This window comes from Bufo bufo, chromosome 2 (assembly GCF_905171765.1).
Source record: "Bufo bufo chromosome 2, aBufBuf1.1, whole genome shotgun sequence".
NCBI lineage: Eukaryota > Metazoa > Chordata > Amphibia > Anura > Bufonidae > Bufo > Bufo bufo.
This window is the reverse complement of record NC_053390.1, coordinates 503,749,908-503,770,772: the sequence shown is the minus strand read 5'-3', so window position 1 is coordinate 503,770,772 and position 20,865 is coordinate 503,749,908. Positions and strand designations below refer to the sequence as shown.

Here is a 20,865-nt window from a genome sequence, read left to right as displayed (position 1 = left end):
CGGCCCACCGGGCAAATGCTCGGTCTGCCCTATGGCCAGTCCAGCCCTGCCCTTAATCAATATTTGGTGGAAGTTGGTGCATCGCAGGCCTCAATCAATATTTGGTGGAAGCCGGTATATCAATCCCCTCTATAAATATTTTTTGGAAACAGGTATATAGAACCCCTTAATGAATATTTGCTGGAAGTTGGTATATCAAACCCCTTAATCAATATTTGGTGGAAGCTGGTGTATCGCAGGCCTCAATCAATATTTGGGGGAAGCCGGTATATCAATCCCCTCTATCAGTATTTTGTGGAAACAGGTATATAGAACCCCTTAATAAGTATTTGCTGGAAGCCGGTATGTCAAACCCCTTAATCAATATTTGGTGGAGTCTGGTATATCAATCCCCTCTGAGTATTTTTTGGAAACAGGTATATAGAACCCTTTAATGGGTGTTTGATGGAAGCTGGTATATCAAACCCCTCTATCAGTATTTTGTGGAAACAGGTATATAGAACCACTTAATAGAATTTGCTGGAAGCTGGTATATCAAACCCATTTAATCAATATTTGGTGGAAGCTGGTGTACGGCAGGCCGCAATCAATATTTGGTGGAAGCCGGTATATCAATCCCCTCTATGTGTATTCTTTGGAAACAGGTATATAGAACCCCTTAATGAGTGTTTGCTGGAAGCTGGTATATCAAACCCCTTAATAAATATTTGGTGGAAGCTGGTGTATCGCAGGCCTCAATCAATATTTGGTGGAAGCCGGTATATCAATCTCCTCTATCAATATTTTGTGGAAACAGGTATATAGAACCCCTTAAAAAGTATTTGCTGGAAGCTGGTATATCAAACCCCTTAATCAATATTTTGTGGAAGCTGGTGTATCGCAGGCCTCAATCAATATTTGGTGGAAGCCGGTATATCAATCCCCTCTATCAGTATTTTGTGTAAAGAGGTATATAGAATCCCTTAATGAGTATTTGCTGGAAGCCAGTATATCAAACCCCTTAATCAATATTTGGTGGAAGCTGGTATATCGCAGACCTCAATCAATATTTTGTGGAAGCCGGTATATCATTCCTTTCTATCAGTATTTTGTGGAAACAGGTATATAGAACTATAGGGTGGCCTTGCGGTTCGCCCAGCGGTCGTTTGCTCGTTTGCTGTTCGGCGAATGGGCGAACATACACTCACCTAAAGAATTATTAGGAACACCATACTAATACGGTGTTGGACCCCCTTTTGCCTTCAGAACTGCCTTAATTCTACGTGGCATTGATTCAACAAGGTGCTGATAGCATTCTTTAGAAATGTTGGCCCATATTGATAGGATAGCATCTTGCAGTTGATGGAGATTTGAGGGATGCACATCCAGGGCACGAAGCTCCCGTTCCACCACATCCCAAAGATGCTCTATTGGGTTGAGATCTGGTGACTGTGGGGGCCATTTTAGTATAGTGAACTCATTGTCATGTTCAAGAAACCAATTTGAAATGATTCGAGCTTTGTGACATGGTGCATTATCCTGCTGGAAGTAGCCATCAGAGGATGGATACATGTTCTCATTCTGTTTACGCCAAATTCGGACTCTACCATTTGAATGTCTCAACAGAAATCGAGACTCATCAGACCAGGCAACATTTTTACAGTCTTCAACAGTCCAATTTTGGTGAGCTCGTGCAAATTGTAGCCTCTTTTCCCTATTTGTAGTGGAGATGAGTGGTACCCGGTGGGGTCTTCTGCTGTTGTAACCCATCCGCCTCAAGGTTGTGCGTGTTGTGGCTTCACAAATGCTTTGCTGCATACCTCGGTTGTAACGAGTGGTTATTTCAGTCAACGTTGCTCTTCTATCAACTTGAATCAGTCGGCTCATTCTCCTCTGACCTCTAGCATCCACAAGGCATTTTTGCCCACAGGACTGCCGCATACTGGATGTTTTTCCCTTTTCACACCATTCTTTGTAAACCCTAGAAATGGTTGTGCGTGAAAATCCCAGTAACTGAGCAGATTGTGAAATACTCAGACCGGCCCGTCTGGCACCAACAACCATGCCACGCTCAAAATTGCTTAAATCACCTTTCTTTCCCATTCTGACATTCAGTTTTGAGTTCAGGAGATTGTCTTGACCAGGACCACCCCCCCTAAATGCATTGAAGCAACTGCCATGTGATTGGTTGACTAGATAATTGCATTAATGAGAAATAGAACAGGTGTTCCTAATAATTCTTTAGGTGAGTGTATGTCGATATTTACGCCCGCCATATTCTTTTACATTGTGAAGAACTTTGACCCATGACACATCCTTCAGGTGGTACAGAACAGCCAATTGAGACGTTTCAGCACATGGACATACCCCCTACCTTATAAATAAACCTGATCTGGCCGCCATTTTACATTCAGTCTTTTGCAAGTGTAGGGAGAGGTTGCTGTGTGGAGCAGGGACAGACTGTTAGGGTCACAAAACGCTAGCTAATAGGGCCACAAAAGTCCTTTTAAGGATTGGTATAAGTGTGCTATCGATAGGTGTGACATACTGAGGGGTGTAATATACTTACAATATACTTTCTAACATAGAAAGTATATTATAGTGCAATTGTATTGTGCAGCAGTTGTGTGCGGTTCTGCTGCGATACTGCAGCCACACAGAGTGCCAAATGCTATTGGAACAAATAATTTCTACTGGTTGCCCCCCAAAAAAACTGATTGAGGCGGGGGTGTTATATATAAATAATATACTTTCTATATAATGCATTTAGTTAGTGCATCATTTGGTTGCGGATTTGATGCGTTACCGCATCTACACAGAGTGACAAACGCTATTGGAACCAATAATTTCAATTGGTGTGATTTACCAGTTGCCCCCCCAAAAAAATTGAATTGATTGAAGCAGGGTTGTCATATACCAATAATATACTTTCTATATAGTGCATTTAGGTAGTGCAGCATTTGTATGCGGTTTTGCTGCGTTGCCGCATCTACACAGAGTGACAAACACTATTGGAACCAATAATTTCAATTGGTGTGATTAACCAGTTGTCCCCCCAAAAAAACTGATTGAGACAGGGGTGTTATATACCAATAATATACTTTCTATATAGTACATTTAGGTAGTGCAGCATTTGTTTGCGGTTTTGCTGCGTTACTACATCTACACAGAGTGACAAACACTATTGGAACCAATAATTTTTACTGGTGTGATTTACCACTTGCCCCCCAAAAAACTGATTGAAGCAGGGGTGTTATATACCAATAATATACTTTCTATATAGTGCATTTAGGTAGTGCAGCATTTGTTTGCTGTTTTGCTGCATTACCTCAGCTACACAGAGTGACAAACGCTATTGGAACAAATAATTTCTACTGGTTTGATATAACAGTTGCCCCCCCAAAAAACTGATTGAGGCAGGGATGTGATATACCTTCTTCCACAAATACTGCTCTTCTATAGGGACTTTTGGCACAGGGTCATTTTGAAAATGACAGGCAGAGGAAGAGGCAGGCCATTCCGCAGTGGTGGTAGGGGACGGGCAGGTGCACCAGGCCGGAGCCTAAGTGGGAAGTTGCAGAAGGTGTGTGCGATTACGTCAAAGGACGCACCAGACTTGGTTGAGTGGCTCACTCAGTTTTCCGCTACTGCACCCTCCTCATCCTCTCTATCTGCACCCTCTTCACTCTCTGCTGTGTGCACCCCAAAGACACCACCACCACCATTACAAGACCTTACCGGTGCACAGCCATTCTTGGCATCGGATCAGGAAGAGGAGGTATCAACGGTCGCCACCCAGCAGTCTGACGACATTACCCAGATCAGCCCAAGGAGGGTGGTCCCTGCTGTTTCTGCCTATTCCGAGATCTCTAATGTCAGTGGTGGTAAAGGGGACGATGATGATGTGTCTCTGGACGTCATGTGGGTGCCCACGAGAGAGGAAGAGCAGGGGAGTTCAGAGGGAGAGACCGAGCAGCAGATAGGGAGTTGAAGGAGGAGATGGAGGCAGAACTTACAGTGCATAGGAGGCAAAAAGCACACTGCTAATGTATCTGGAACGAGCCATCCACCATGCACGGTCACATCTGGAGCTCCCAGGACGCCGGCTCATGGCTCCACAGTGTGGGCTTTTTTTAACATGTCAGCTGCTGACAATAGTGTTGCCATCTGCAGACTGTGCTGTCAACGCATAAGTCGCGTTAAGCCTAACACTCACCTAGGGAAGATAGCCTTAAGAAGGCACCTGGCCTCCCATTACCGAGCCCAGTGGAAACAACACCGTGAAAACCCACAAAGCCACACTCCCGGCACTCCCCGTCCTGCCTCTTCTCGTTCTCCTCTCTTCTCCCAGTTGTCTTCCATTCCACCTTCCACCGTGCCGTTGTCGCGTTCATCTGGCAAAAGGCAAGCTTTCTTGCCCCATATGTTCGAGCAAAAAAAGATGATGACGCCGGATAACACTCTTGCCCAACGGCTGACTGCTGGCTTGTCAGAACTGCTAGCCCGCCAATTACTGCCATATAAACTGGTGGACTCGGATGCCTTTAGAAAATTTGTGGCCATTGGTACACCGCAATGGAAGGTCCACGGAAGGAAATATTTCTCCCAGAAGGGCATCCCAGTGCTACATGGCCTCATTCAGCGGCAAGTGAATGTACAAACCGGATTCCCAAAAAGTTGGGACACTATACAAATCGTGAATAAAAACTGAATGCAATGATGTGGAGGTGCCAACTTCTAATATTTTATTCAGAATAGAACATAAATCACGGAACAAAAGTTCAAACTGAGAAAATGTACCATTTTAAGGGAAAAATATGTTGAATCAGAATTTCATGGTGTCAACAAATCCCAAAAAAGTTAGGACAAGGCCATTTTCACCACTGTGTGGCATCTCCCCTTCTTCTTACAACACTCAACAGACGTCTGGGGACCAAGGAGACCAGTTTCTCAAGTTTAGAAATAGGAATGCTCTCCCATTATTGTCTAATACAGGCCTCTAACTGTTCAATCGTCTTGGGCCCTCTTTGTTGCACCTTCCTCTTTATGATGCGCCAATGTTCTCTATAGGTGAAAGATCTGGACTGCAGACTGGCCATTTCAGTACCCGGATCCTTCTCCTACGCAGCCATGATGTTGTGATTGATGCAGAATGTGGTCTGGCATTATCTTGTTGAAAAATGCAGGGTCTTCCCTGAAAGAGATGATGTCTGGATGGGAGCATATGTTGTTCTACAACCTGAATATATTTTTCTGCATTGATGGTGCCTTTCCAGACATGCAAGCTGCCCATGCCACACGCACTCATGCAACCCCATACCATCAGAGATGCAGGCTTCTGAACTGAGCGTTGATAACAACTTGGGTTGTCCTTGTTCTCTTTGGTCCGGATGACATGGCGTCCCAGATTTCCAAAAAGAACTTCGAATCGTGACTCGTCTGACCACAGAACAGTCTTCCATTTTGCCACTCTCCATTTTAAATGATCCCTGGCCCAGTGAAAACGCCTGAGCTTATGGATCTTGCTTAGAAATGGCTTCTTCTTTGCACTGTAGAGTTTCAGCTGGCAACGGCGGATGGCACGGTGGATTGTGTTCACTGACAATGGTTTTTGGAAGTATTCCTGAGCCCATTCTGTGATTTCCTTTACAGTAGCATTCCTGTTTGTGGTGCAGTGTCGTTTAAGGGCCCGGAGATCACGGGCATCCAGTATGGTTTTACGGCCTTGACCCTTACGCACAGAGATTGTTCCAGATTCTCTGATTCTTCGGATGATGTTATGCACAGTTGATGATGATAGATGCAAAGTCTTTATTGCTCCACTATCTTTCTGCGCAACATTGTGGGAATTGGTGATCCTCTACCCATCTTGGCTTCTGAGAGACACTGCCACTCTGAGAAGCTCTTTTTATACCCAATCATGTTGCCAATTGACCTAATTAGTGTTAATTGGTCTTCCAGCTCTTCGTTATGCTCAAATTTACTTTTTCCAGCCTCTTATTGCTACTTGTCCCAACTTTTTGGGATTTGTTGACACCGTGAAAATTGGAATCAACGTATTTTTCCTTTAAAATAATACATTTACTCGGATTAAACGTTTGATCTGTCATCTACGCTCTATTAGAAATAAAATATTGACATTTGCCATCTCCACATCATTGCATTTAGTTTTTATTCACAATTTGTTTAGTGTCCCAACTTTTTTGGAATCCGGTTTGTATCTCTGGCACACAGTGTCGGTGCCAAGATACATCTGACCACAGACACGTGGTCTAGCAAACATGGGAAGGGAAGGTACATAACTTTTACTGCCCACTGAGTGAATCTTCTGACGACCGTCAAGCATGCAACCCGTGGCACCCGTGTAGATTTGGTGTTACTGTCACGGATTGCATGCAGGCCTGCCTCTTCTTCTCCTCCTCCTACTCCATCCTCCCTCTCCTCCTCCGCTGACTCCTCCTTTTCTACTGCTACCATCTCTTCTGCTGTGCCCCCCAAGCTCACCAGAACCTATTTGACGTGCCAGGTGAGACGTTGCCATGCTGGGCTGCGTCCGTTGTGCCTGGAAGCCAAGAACCACACCGGTCCTGCACTCCTTTCAGATTTGCATTCACAGGCCGATCAGTGGCTAACCCCACTCAATTTGACAGTTGGTAAAGTGGTGTGAGACAATGTCACATGTCCTGAACTTAGTCATGCAGCGATTTGTTTCCAAACACCCCGGGTCCAGGACGTCTTGCGGCAGGCCATGAAAATCTCTGGCCATTTTAGAAGATCTTACACGGCCATGGCTGTAAGACGTCTGATTTGTGACTGCCCGACGTGATGGAACTCCACGTTGTATATGCTTGATAGGCTGCTCCAGCAGAAACGTGCAGTTAACGACTACCTCTCATGCGCAACGCATGCAGACTTCTCCGGCCATTTGATGAGATCACCAAACTGGTCAGTCATAACCAGGGCGCCATCAGTAACATCGTACCTTACGCCTTCTTTCTGGAGCGTGCATTGCGTTGTGTCATTGATCAAGCCGTTGAGGAGCAGGAGCAGGAAGATGAGCAAGTCGCAATGCTGGATGAATTCCCAGGGGGGCTACTCCATCTGAGACAAGTCAACAACCGGAGTTTGAAGAGGAGTCAGAGGAGGATGGTGCTGGGGCGGAGGAGGAGCAAGAAGAGCATGCTTTAAACTTTTCTGGGATCCCTGGTATTGTCCGTGGCTAGGGGGAGGAGAATGAGGACAACATTATCCTGGATGATGAGCAGTAGCTAGGCCACTCCACCGCTTCCAGTTTAGTGCAAATGGTGGCCGTCATGCTCCAGTTTTTGAAGAGGGACCCCCGTATAAAAAGCATAAAGGGCAAGGACCAGTACTGGGTGGCAACGTACTTAGACCCCAGGTACAAACAGAAAATGGTGGAAATGTTACTACCATCACAGAGGGCTGTCAGAATGCAGCACTTCCAGGCCTTGCTTCGAGAAATTCTGCATTCTGCTTTTGCGGGCGCTGGCAGAGGAATTTCCACTCACAGAGAAACAGTTGTGGGTACCAATCCAACAGCGCATGCAAGAAGAGGGCGGTTTGAAGATGTGTTGGTGACTTCGGATATGAGATCATTCTTGCAGCCAACCCATCCTCAAGATCCAGCCTCAGGGAATGCCTAGACCGACAGGTGTCTGACTACATTGGGCTAACGACTGATGTGGACGCCCTGAGAAGCGATGAACCCCTGGACTACTGGGTGTGCAGGCTTGACCTGTGGCCAGAGCTAGCACATTTGCCATGTTGGCTTGCCCCTCGTCCAGTGTCCTGTCTGAAAGGACGTTCAGCGCAGCAGGGGGAATCGTGACCGATAAGCGCACTCGCCTAGCTCACGACATTGTGGACTACCTCACATTTCTAAAAATGAATGAGGCATGGATCTCGGAGGAATTCAACACATGTGACGAGTCGACCACGTTTGATTGAATTTACTCACGACATCCCACAAATATCCGCCACTACCTAGAACAAATCATAGTCCCTGTCTTGGGTAAATACAGCGGCATAAAAAGCCTTTTATGTCCGTTGAATGCCTAATTTTTGTGGCCGGTACTGGCCGACAGTTAAATTTTTATCCTGTGACCGCCTAATGTACCTCCAGTCACAGAATCCAAAGTTCTTTGCTGTCAGGTGAATGCCTATTGCCTAATTTTTGAGGCCTGTACTGGCCGACAGTTACATATTTATCCTGTGAACGCCTAATGTACCTCCAGCCACAGAATCCAAAGTTCTTTGCTGTCAGGTGAATGCCTATTGCCTCATTTTTGGGACCTGTACTGGCCGACAGTTACATATTTATCCTGTGAACGCCTAATGTACCTCCAGTTACAGAATCCAAAGTTCTTTGCTGTCAGGTAAATGGTTATTGGCTAATTTTTGGGGCCTGTACTGGCCAACAGTTACATTTTTATCCTGTGACCGCCTAATGTACCTCCAGCCACAGAATCCAAAGTTCTTTGCTGTCAGGTGAATGCCTATTGCCTAATTTTTGGGGCTTGTTCTGGCCGACAGTTTTTTATCTCTAGCCACATAATCACACCCTTGTCTCACTCCTCTGCCTCTCATTATGGTGGCGTATGAACCGCATTCACCATAAGGACCTTCTAATGTCACAGGGTCATGTGACTGTGCCCCCCACCCTGTACTGTGCCCCTCACTCCATACTGTGCCCCCTTATACCTTGCATTGTGCCCTCTTACCACACCCTGTGCAGTGCCCCTAGTCCTTCCCTGTACTGTGCCCTCTTATACTCTTTTATCCGGTCACGGTATGGCAGTCTTATCCGGTCACTGTGCAGAGGTGTTATCTGGTCAATGTATGGCGGTGGTATCCAATATCTGGATGGCCATAACTGTATCCCTTTCCCTGCCCACGCCATCCTTTTTTAGAGCTGGCATAAGTGGGAAAAATATGCAGATGGCGGTGCTAAGTACCTTTGCGCCACAATCTGTCAGAAATACGCCTAAAATAGACTTATTTCTATATAATAAATGACCACCTAATTGTATTATTATTCGGGGGTAGGGCTAATATCTTTATATTATATAGATTCTAGTGTATTATACCGTGCCCTGTATTTCCCAGTAGAAAATTATCCTTGGGAAACACAGTTCTCATCCCTGACCACCAGGACCAGGTAGCGCTCTGTCAGTACATGGCGGCCTCCGCTCTCCACCACGCTGCTCCGCTATGTACTGGTGCTTATTCTGACACTAGGGCTGGGTTCACATCCTATTTTTGCCATCCATTTAATGCATACCAAAAATGTATACGTTAACAGGTGCCTCAGACTGATTCTGTACAGTGGTGTCCGTTCACCATACAGTTGCATGGTAGAAAAAAAAATTACGTTAACATATGCATTTTTTTTATGGACTTTGCAGGATACAAAAACGTGGACTGCTGCACATTTTTATACTTCAAACCGATAGGAAATACAATTTTCTAGGCTCCAGCAGGGCACATTTTTGAGAGTTTCCCTTTAAGACGCTTAAAAATGGCCCCTGATTAAAATACATATTTTTTGTGGGAATTTTTGCCAATGATCCCCCTCTGGTATATCACTGTCCATGTTGTGGGACTATTTGTGTACTTCTAGTAAGTGTTTGCTGGTTGCAAATATGAGCTGAAGGTTTTTCAGGTTCGCCTACCATTAAAGTAAATGGGGCCCGCCGCAAACTTGTGGTTCGCGAACATATGATCGCATTCGCGAACCGTCCCAGACGATGTTCGTCCATCACTATATAGAACCCCTTAATAAGTATTTGCTGGAAGCAGGTATATCAAACACCTTAATCAATATTTTGTGGAAGCTGGTGTATTGCAGGCCTCAATCAATATTTGGTGGAAACAGGTATATCAATCCCCTCTATCAGTATTTTGTGGAAACAGGTATATAGAACCCCTTAATGAGTATTTGCTGGAAGCTGGTATATCAAACCCCTTAATCAATATTTGGTGGAAGCAGGTATATCGCACCCCTTAATCAGTTTTTTTGGGGGCAACAGGTATATCACACCAGTTGCAATTAGTTATTCCAATAGCGTTTGTCCCTCTATCTAGCTGCGGTATCTCAGCAGAACTGCACAGAACTGCTACACAATACAAATGCACTATAATATACTTTCTATGTTAGAAGGTATATTATAGGTATATCACACCCCTCAATCATATATTTTTTTATGGGGGGGCCAACAGGTATATCACACCAGTTGCAATTAGTTATTCCAATAGCGTTTGTCCCTCTATATAGATGCGGCATCGCAGCAGAACCGCACACAATTGCTGCACATAACAAATGCACTATAATATACTTTCTATGTTAGAAAGTATATTACAGGGAGTGCAGAATTATTAGGCAAGTTGTATTTTTGAGGATTAATTTTATTATTGAACAACAACCATGTTCTCAATGAACCCAAAAAAACTCATTAATATCAAAGCTGAATATTTTTGGAAGTAGTTTTTAGTTTGTTTTTAGTTTTAGCTATTTTAGGGGAATATCTGTGTGTGCAGGTGACTATGACTGTGCATAATTATTAGGCAACTTTACAAAAAACAAATATATACCCATTTCAATTATTTATTTTTACCAGTGAAACCAATATAACATCTCAACATTCACAAATATACATTTCTGACATTCAAAAACAAAACAAAAACAAATCAGTGACCAATATAGCCACCTTTCTTTGCAAGGACACTCAAAAGCCTGCCATCCATGGATTCTGTCAGTGTTTTGATCTGTTCACCATCAACATTGCGTGCAGCAGCAACCACAGCCTCCCAGACACTGTTCAGAGAGGTGTACTGTTTTCCCTCCTTGTAAATCTCACATTTGATGATGGACCACAGGTTCTCAATGGGGTTCAGATCAGGTGAACAAGGAGGCCATGTCATTAGATTTTCTTCTTTTATACCCTTTCTTGCCAGCCACGCTGTGGAGTACTTGGACGCGTGTGATGGAGCATTGTCCTGCATGAAAATCATGTTTTTCTTGAAGGATGCAGACTTCTTCCTGTACCACTGCTTGAAGAAGGTGTCTTCCAGAAACTGGCAGTAGGACTGGGAGTTGAGCTTGACTCCATCCTCAACCCGAAAAGGCCCCACAAGCTCATCTTTGATAATACCAGCCCAAACCAGTACTCCACCTCCACCTTGCTGGCGTCTGAGTCGGACTGGAGCTCTCTGCCCTTTACCAATCCAGCCACGGGCCCATCCATCTGGCCCATCAAGACTCACTCTCATTTCATCAGTCCATAAAACCTTAGAAAAATCAGTCTTGAGATATTTCTTGGCCCAGTCTTGTGTGTCTTGTTCAGTGGTGGTCGTCTTTCAGCCTTTCTTACCTTGGCCATGTCTCTGAGTATTGCACACCTTGTGCTTTTGGGCACTCCAGTGATGTTGCAGCTCTGAAATATGGCCAAACTGGTGGCAAGTGGCATCTTGGCAGCTGCACGCTTGACTTTTCTCAGTTCATGGGCAGTTATTTTGCGCCTTGGTTTTTCCACACGCTTCTTGCGACCCTGTTGACTATTATGAATGAAACGCTTGATTGTTCGATGATCACGCTTCAGAAGCTTTGCAATTTTAAGAGTGCTGCATCCCTCTGCAAGATATCTCACTATTTTTGACTTTTCTGAGCCTGTCAAGTCCTTCTTTTGACCCATTTTGCCAAAGGAAAGGAAGTTGCCTAATAATTATGCACACCTGATATAGGGTGTTGATGTCATTAGACCACACCCCTTCTCATTACAGAGATGCACATCACCTAATATGCTTAATTGGTAGTAGGCTTTCGAGCCCATACAGCTTGGATTAAGACAACATGCATAAAGAGGATGATGTGGTCAAAATACTCATTTGCCTAATAATTCTGCACGCAGTGTATAAGTATATCACACCCCTCAGTATGTCACAACTATCCATAGCACACCTATACCAGTCCTTAAAAGGACTTTTGTGGCCCTATTAGCTAGCGTTTGGTGTTCCTAACAGTCTGTCCCTGCTCCACAAAGCAACCTCTCCCTACACTGGCAAAACACAGAATGTAAAATGGCGGCCAGATCAGGTTTATTTATAAGGTAGGGGTTGTATCCATGTGCTGAAACATCTCAAATGGCTGTCCTGTCCCATCTGATGGATGTGTCATGGGTCAAAGTTCGGCACAATGCAAAAGAATATGGCGCCGATGGACATCGCCATATGTTTGCATGTTCAGTAAACCGTGAACGAGCAAAGTTCGCAGCGAACTAAACGGAATTGCTCTAGTGATACGGGCTTCAGGGAGGAACTCAACCTAGCTGCTGAGCGCCTTGTTGCCCGTGGCTACAGCAACAGCAGTCTGACACAGGCCGCGACACAAGTTAAGTCCAAACCACGGATAGACTTAGTTTTTCCACAGAATAGGGCTAATAGCTGTCCCAATTTTAACAGTCAGTTTTCAAAAAATAGAGCCCCAGTTTTTTCTACGAGCTATAGTGTAGAATTTAACAAATAATTAGAAAAAATCTGTCCCTGCTGCGTATGGACGAGCAATGGTCTGATGTCCTCAGCTCAAATATTAAATGTATTGCTCGCCGAGCACCAACTCTGGGCCAACGTATCAGCCCCAGTTTGTTCATGGATGACTTGCAGACACAGCAGAGCTGGTTACGCTTCAAAGGCAATTACAAGTGCGGACATCGTATCTGCACTTGCTGCAAGCACCTCTCCATTGGCCTAACTGTTGTCTCTGTATCTAACCAGAAAACTTTCACTTTGAAACAATACATCAACTGTAATACCAGCTTTGTGGTATACTGCATCACCTGCATGACATGCTGCCTACAGTACATAGGCTGTACCTCTAACAGCCTTAAAGCCAGAATTCGTCGACATATTCTGACATCCCACATGCACTGACCCGAAATGTTTCTGCGGTCAGTTCACACTATGCATCTTGTCATGCAGGTGATACCAGTATGTCACAGAAATTATAAGCTATTCAATTAAAATTTAACTTTTAATATATAATATTATTAAGAGAGGTATAATTTTCCAAAAATTTCTTGATATATTATCACTTGATATATTATCAATTGCCAGAATAAAGGTAGAATCAGGACCCACCGTGGACTTCAGAGCAGCAGGTCATATGATAAAGAAGGTAAGAGGTGTAGCACTTACAGTTGGATGTTTCCTAAGTCAGATCCGGTAAGGTCAGGAGGAAAAAATATCCCTATTGATACCCTAAGGTGTCTACCCCTGCCTACAGGCAGAGCACCCGCCCCGAAAGGGGCGACCCCACCTCTCGGTGGCTAAACCCTTTTCTTACCCTCACGTGACCCTGGATGTTACCTCACGGTGGGTTCAATGGTTCTCCTCTGTTAAGTAGGACAAAGATGTCAGTCCTAGATGATAAAAGTTTGTAGTTTCCCCAAGTGAATCCTTGGTTCCTCAGGGGACCATGATGGTTATAATCACGTAGCCGAAGGATGGTGGCTATATGCTGGCAGTGGCTGATGATGCGCAGCCTCTATGTCTAGAAGCAGGGTTTAAATAGCAGAGTTTTCGCGCCGGATAAGCGGTGCCGCCCCTTTTGATTTAGGAGTGATTGAAGTCTGACATGGCCAATCCTTAGTGATGCCCCATTATGCTAGTTATGTCATTGGTCTAGGGTCAGGGTTATGGGGTAGTGGCATACCTGTCAGCCAGTCCCGCTTGCTAGCTTCCTCCGAGAACGCCGGTAAACCTATGCGTCATGTCCGGTCATGTGATCGGGAGCTCAACCTGACGTGATCACTACTTCCTCTCTGTGGAACGCAAGCCTGGCCGGCTGTGGAACGCATCGTGCATCACTTATGTTAGTTGCTGTAATCAGTCTAATTTCACCATTGGCACTATAGAAACCCTGCAATTATATACAGAAACTAAATTGGAATGCTTATGATAGTAATTAGATATCTTGAATTGATATACAATATAGAAGGATATATAAAACTCATGAACCTATTCCGGTTCAGATATACTCTGGAGTCCTGGTCTTATTAATACATTTACGGATCCCGTATTCAATAGTTTGACCGGAGACATAATTGGAACAAGGGGGGGGGGGGGAGAGAGAAAGGGGGGGGGGGAAGAGGGGGGAAGGAGGGGAAGGGGGAAATGGGGGGGGGGGGGGGGGGGGGGGGGGGGGGAGGGAAAATCACAGGCCCTAATCAAATTTGAAAAAGACCCTACAATTATATTTAAGCCATCTGACAAAGGGGGCAACGTTGTCATTATGAATCATGACATGTATAGGGATATGTGTTTATGTCTACTTAATGAGACCACGTGCTATACCATCTTACCCTCAAACCCTACGGTCAAGTTTAATGATGAACTTGAGACCATATTAGTCCAAGCACTTGACGAGAGATTAATATCTAAGGAAGAAAAGGGATTTATGTTATCCTGTCACCCGCAAATCCCGACCTTCTATGCGCTCCCCAAAATCCACAAGGGATATCCACCATTGAAGGGACGCCCAATAGTCTCTGGCGTGGATTCCCTGACACATGGCGTCAGCTCATATATTGATAAAGTGTTGAGACCTTTTTGTTCTTTCTCTGCCATCCCACATTAGAGATACCACAGATCTATTGCTTAAAATTGAGAATATTGAAGTTGCAGATACCATCCATCTAGCCTCTATAGATGTCGAGGCACTATAGACCAGCATACCCCACTCCTGTGGAATTTCTGCAATTAAGTACTATCTAAGCACTCGCGGTACTCAATACCAACGTCATTCAGATTTTGTCATCAAAATCCTGGAATTTACATTGTCGCACAACTACTTCCTATTTGAAACGCGCTTCTTCCACCAGCTCAGGGGCACAGCGATGGGTAGCCCATGTGCGCCCAGTTACGCTAATTTGTTCCTGGGCTGGTGGGAAGATACGCTGGTATTTAATGAATCATGTCATCGATGTGCCCCCAATATTATATACTGGGGCCGCTACATCGATGACGTGTTCATCTTATGGGATGGTAACAAAAAAGAATTCTCTAACTTCGTGGAACATCTAAACATCAATGAGATTGGCCTTAAATTCACATCTGAAATAAGCGAGAAAACCCCGGCATTCCTCGATGTTCGCATATCTAAACATCTGGGTCAACTATATACTGAAACCTATAGGAAACCCACCTCCACCAATAGTTTGCTTCAGTGGGACAGCTACCATTCAGTAAGCCTCAAACGAGGTATCCCCAGGGGGCAGTATTTACGCATGAAGAGGAATTGCTCTTCCCACTTCGCATTCTATAAGCAATCTGCAGATTTACGACATAGGTTTCGACAGCGGGGGTACCCGGATCAGGTACTAAGGGAGGCATTCAAACACGCTAATCAGAGAGATCGTCATTCTCTTCTTGCGACAAATACCCCCTCTAATCAAATTGAAACGGTTACAAGAATTATCGGTACCTTTGACAAACAAAGTCGGAAAGTGAGAGACATCCTGAGTAACAACTGGGGTATCTTACTTTCCGACCCTGATATAGCGGAATTTCTACCAACCACACCCACCATCACATACAGACGTGGCAGATCACTACGGGATAGACTAATACACAGCCATTATCAAAGACCACGAAGTGATCCCACCTGGCTTGGGAATAAACCTCCAGGTACATATAAATGTGGTAATGACTGTGTTTGTTGCCCACACATACTAAAATCTAACTCCTTCAGTAGCAGCAGCACAGGTATCACATATCAAAACTATGATTTTGCCAACTGTCGTACTCAAGGAGTTATATATATGTGCTCATGTGACTGTCCACTAAACTATATTGGTAAAACCAAACGTGAATTTAGGCGTAGGGTAGGTGAACACCTAGGTGATATAAGGAACAAAAGGGATAAACCAATAGCACGCCATATCAATGAATATCATGGTGGGGATGCCAAAATACTTAAGTTTCAGATGGTTGAGGTGGTGAGACAGTCACCCAGGGGTGGCGACTGGGATAACAAAATACTGAGAAAGGAAGTCCAGTGGATCCATAGACTGAAAACAGTTTACCCCCAGGGACTCAACGAACAAATTTCCTACACATGTTTCATCTAATGTGATTTTCCCTCCCCCTCCCCCCCCCTTTTTTTCCCCCCTCCCTATTTCCCCCTTCCCCTCCTTCCCCCCTCCTCCCCCCCCCCTTTCTCTCTCCCCCCCACCTTGTTCCAATTATGTCTCCGGTCAAAGTAACTATTGAATACGGGATCCGTAAATGTATTAATAAGACCAGGACTCCAGAGTATATCTGAACCGGAATAGGTTCATGAGTCTTATATATCCTTCTATATTGTGTATCAATTCGAGATATCTAATTACTATCATAAGCATTCCAATTTAGTTTCTGTATATAATTGCAGGGTTTCTATAGTGCCAATGGTGAAATTAGACTGATTACAGCAACTAACATAAGTGATGCACGATGCGTTCCACAGCCGGCCAGGCTTGCGTTCCACAGAGAGGAAGTAGTGATCACGTCAGGTTGAGCTCCCGATCACATGACCGGACATGACGCATAGGTTTACCGGCGTTCTCGGAGGAAGCTAGCAAGCGGGACTGGCTGACAGGTATGCCACTACCCCATAACCCTGACCCTAGACCAATGACATAACTAGCATAATGGCACTAATGACATAACTAGCAATCACTAAGGATTGGCCATGTCAGACTTCAATCACTCCTAAATCAAAAGGGGCGGCACCGCTTATCCGGCGCGAAAACTCTGCTATTTAAACCCTGCTTCTAGACATAGAGGCTGCGCATCATCAGCCACTGCCAGCATATAGCCACCATCCTTCGGCTACGTGATTATAACCATCATGGTCCCCTGAGGAACCAAGGATTCACTTGGGGAAACGCGTCGGGACAACTGCAAACTTTTATCATCTAGGACTGACATCTTTGTCCTACTTAACAGAGGAGAACCATTGAACCCACCGTGAGGTAACATCCAGGGTCGCGTGAGGGTAAGACAAGGGTTTAGCCACTGAGAGGTGGGTTCGCCCCTTTCGGGGCGGGTGCTCTGCCTGTAGGCAGGGGTAGACACCTTAGGGTATCAATAGGGATATTTTTTCCTCCTGACCTTACCGGATCTGACTTAGGAAACATCCAACTGTAAGTGCTACACCTCTTACCTTCTTTATCATATGACCTACTGCCCTGAAGTCCACGGTGGGTCCTGATTCTACCTTTATTCTGGCAATTGATAATATATCAAGTGATAATATATCAAGAAATTTTTGGAAAATTATACCTCTCTTAATAATATTATCTATTAAAAGTTAAATTTTAATTGAATAGCTTATAATTTCTGTGACATATTGATGATAGCTTTTCAGAATATTATATGACAATCTGTGATTGAGGTGATACCAGTAGCCTTGTGGTACAAGGAGTGAAATGGGTTAAATTTCCTAAATGTGGAGGTGATCATTGGAGAGTTCTTTTAAATAGAGAATCATACTGGATTTTTACTATGGGTACTTGTGTACCAACAGGTCTTAATCGTAGGCATGATCTCATACTACATTATTGACCCTGGTACACCTTTTTGTTTCCCTTGAAGATTTTCCTCTCTTTTTCTATTTGTTTTCAGCATATGTTTTTTATGTGTTAAAGGTGGAGCTATGTGTTGATTGTGTCCACCTGATATGTTTGACCTGCCCCTTATTTAAGGTCAGTGTCTCACACTATCATGTTGTCATGAGTAAGGATCTGAATTTGTTGATCTGAAACGCGTAGACCTGATGTACATGTCCGGATTTTAGCAAGTTTTTTCATTAAAGCATTTATATGGTCGTTTGGAAGCTGGATCTCCTCTTTTACTTATATTCTATGTTAGAAGGTATATTTTAGGTATATCACACCCCTCAATCATTTTTTTTTTTTGGGCATATCACACCAGTTGCAATTAGTTATTCCAATAGCGTTTGTCCCTCTATTTAGCTGCAGTATCGCAGCAGAACAGCACACTGCTGCACATAACAAATGCACTATAATATACTTTCTATGTTAGAAAGTATAAGTATATCACACCCCTCAGTATGTCACACCTATCCATAGCACCCCATAGGACATCGCCATATGTTTGCATGTTCAGTAAACCGTGATCGAGCAAAGTTCGCCGCGAAACGACCGCCGGGCGAACCGCAAGGCCATCTCTACCACTTCTAACCCGGGACCTACGCTAAACCTACATATGCCATTGAGCATCTATGTTCAGGAGAGCAGACTCTGCACATACTGTATAGTGTGCCGCTCCTAGTCACCTCCATGTGCATACAGCAACCAATGAGAGGAGGAGCAAGCACATATGTACCACCCAATCAAGGCAGCCTATTCGATAGGAAGGGCAAAAAAGTGCATAAGAATGCCACTCCCAGGATAAGATAGGAGCGCATCCACACCTGAAGGCGCCACTCCCTCAAACACACACAATCTGAGGCTCTTAGCCAATATATTTTGATCGAAACTCATCTGTGCCCACCTACCCAATGCCAAGGTGGAATTCCAAATGCGGTGGAATTATAAAAAAATAAAACACAATTCCACCATAGTTTTATGGGTTTTGTTTTTTAGGAACTAATGTGTGGCAGCCTCGTATCACTCAGGAAGATAGAGGCTGCCGCACACTACATCTGTCTGCCCCAATCCTCTCTAGGGGGAGCTGATGCATGGCCGGGATCACACAGTTCAGGTTTTTATCCTCACAGATGCCCGGGTTATCGTTGATTGCATACACTAGTCCCGGCTGCCCACTGCACTTGCGAGCGGGTGCCAAATTTAAGTCCCAATCTCTCATGTACAGTATATATTCATAAGGCGGTTGGGAATAGGTTAAGCTGGCAACTCTCTTTCATGTATATATGTGAGCAACAAAGTCAGAGTGTGGATTACCCTAAAAGTGAACTTAGTGTCACATAATTTAAAGGAGTGTCATAAACTGCTTTTCACTCTAGCTCAGCTCCCATTCTTCTTTGGATAGATATTTTTTCAAATTGACCTCATTAGCAGTTTTCTCTTATCCCCCATGCTTGAATCTTACTTCCTGGTTTGTCATGTGTCTGCTGTCACATCTTGCCTTAGGAAAGTGAGATCTGTCCTGACATCAGCAGATCATGTGACACTAACTGCGCCCCATGTTCTTACCAATGATGTGTGTGCATCCTACATCACAAGGCTCTAATGCAGGATGTAACCTACAGCAACTGAATACTGAAGGGCACAATGGTAGGCTAATAACTTTAGAATAAGGCAGTTTTGATAAATGGTGATATCTGGGGGAAGTGACAACACAGTGATATCTGTTGAGCGGGATACATTTATATTAGTCCACAGCTCCTTTAATGTTATATTCACATTTTGTAAGTGCATGGTATGTGATATACTGCAATAACCATGATTCTTAACATGAAAGTTTATAATATAGCATATGAAAATATATTTCATAAGGAAGAGATAACACATTTTTTAGTTATAAACAAATCTAGCCTGAATGCCTAGAAATGTACATGTTGGTATATTTATATAGGACATAAATATTTGATCAGTTTAAGTCCAGTACTGAAAGGATTGTACTGTAGTACAATAGTAAGCATCATATCCTCTACATTGCTTACAAAAGCACAATGAGTGTCTCATTTGTATGGATATCTGTGCCTTAGGGTGCTGCCACATGTTCAGGTTTATTGATGCAGTTTTTAAAGCCAAAATCAGGATTTCATCATAAAACAAGAGAAAGTGTTAAGGGCATATACGACTTCTCCTCGTTTTTTGAATACACCTATGGTTTTAAATTCAAAAACTACATAAAAAAGCTGAATGTATGGCAAAACCCTTACACTGCAGTTCCATTCAAGAGTTTAAAGGGGTTATCCAGGAAATGATAATGATCATATCAGCGGGGATCCAAGTCCCGACCTCCCTGCCGATCAGCTATTTCAGGGAGCCGCTGCAGTCACTGGAGCTCTGGTGACTGATGAAGGCTCCAGGCAGCTTTTTAAGAATAGTGCAGTACATTGTATAGTGGCAGTGCTTGGTATTGCAGCTCAGCCCCATTGACTTGAATCAAGACCTCTTCTAACGTCTGATTGGCGGGGTCCTGGATGATGCACTCCCGCAGATCTGTTCCTGAGGATAAGTCATAAATATTGTTTTCCTGGATAACCCCCTTTAACTGTTCTAGTGAATTGAGCAATAAATATTAACTTTTGTAAAACCTTTTAAACGCACAAACTATACTTAGGCTACATGCACACGACATGTGATGGAGGTTTTTTTAACGGCCATCACACATCCATTTTAAGAACAATGGTAGTTTATGGGGTTATTTTACACTGCAGTTTTTTTGACGGCCAATGAATAACGGACGTCAAAAAATAGAATGTTTTTCACTGACTGACTGCCCCCATAGAATTGAAGACATCAGTGATATCTGTTTTTAACTGACTTTCTAACTGTTGTGTGCATGTAGCCTTGTAGTTTGCCTGTTTTTGTGATAAGACTTGAATACTATTGCTTGTTTTAATATTTATTTACTATATACCAGGCCAAGCTCACACTTACTTTCCAAAATAAAGAGATGGTCCTCCATCCGGTGAGGTTTAACCCTCCAGTATTTAGTTTTTCTATCTGGATAGGTCCAATTTCTGAAAAAATAGACAAGATTTATATATAGTGAGTGGATATGAAAAGTCTACACACCCCTGTTAAAATGTCAGGTTTCTGTGATGTAAAAAAATATACCACTCAATTGAAAAACAAACTGAAATCTTTTAGGTGGAGGGAAGAAAAAAAAACTAAA

General features: G+C 43.8%; 1 protein-coding gene across 2 annotated transcripts in view; it reads right to left on the bottom strand.

Moving 5' to 3' along the window:
- The window catches only part of IL12RB1 (interleukin 12 receptor subunit beta 1), a 403,260-nt gene that overhangs the window by 195,628 nt on the left and 186,767 nt on the right, over nucleotides 1-20,865 (bottom strand). For both annotated transcript variants that reach the window (XM_040417823.1, XM_040417824.1), the window contains one exon: nucleotides 20,628-20,710. In XM_040417823.1, coding sequence (XP_040273757.1) covers nucleotides 20,628-20,710 — 83 coding nt within the window. The remainder of the gene's footprint in view (nucleotides 1-20,627; nucleotides 20,711-20,865) is intronic.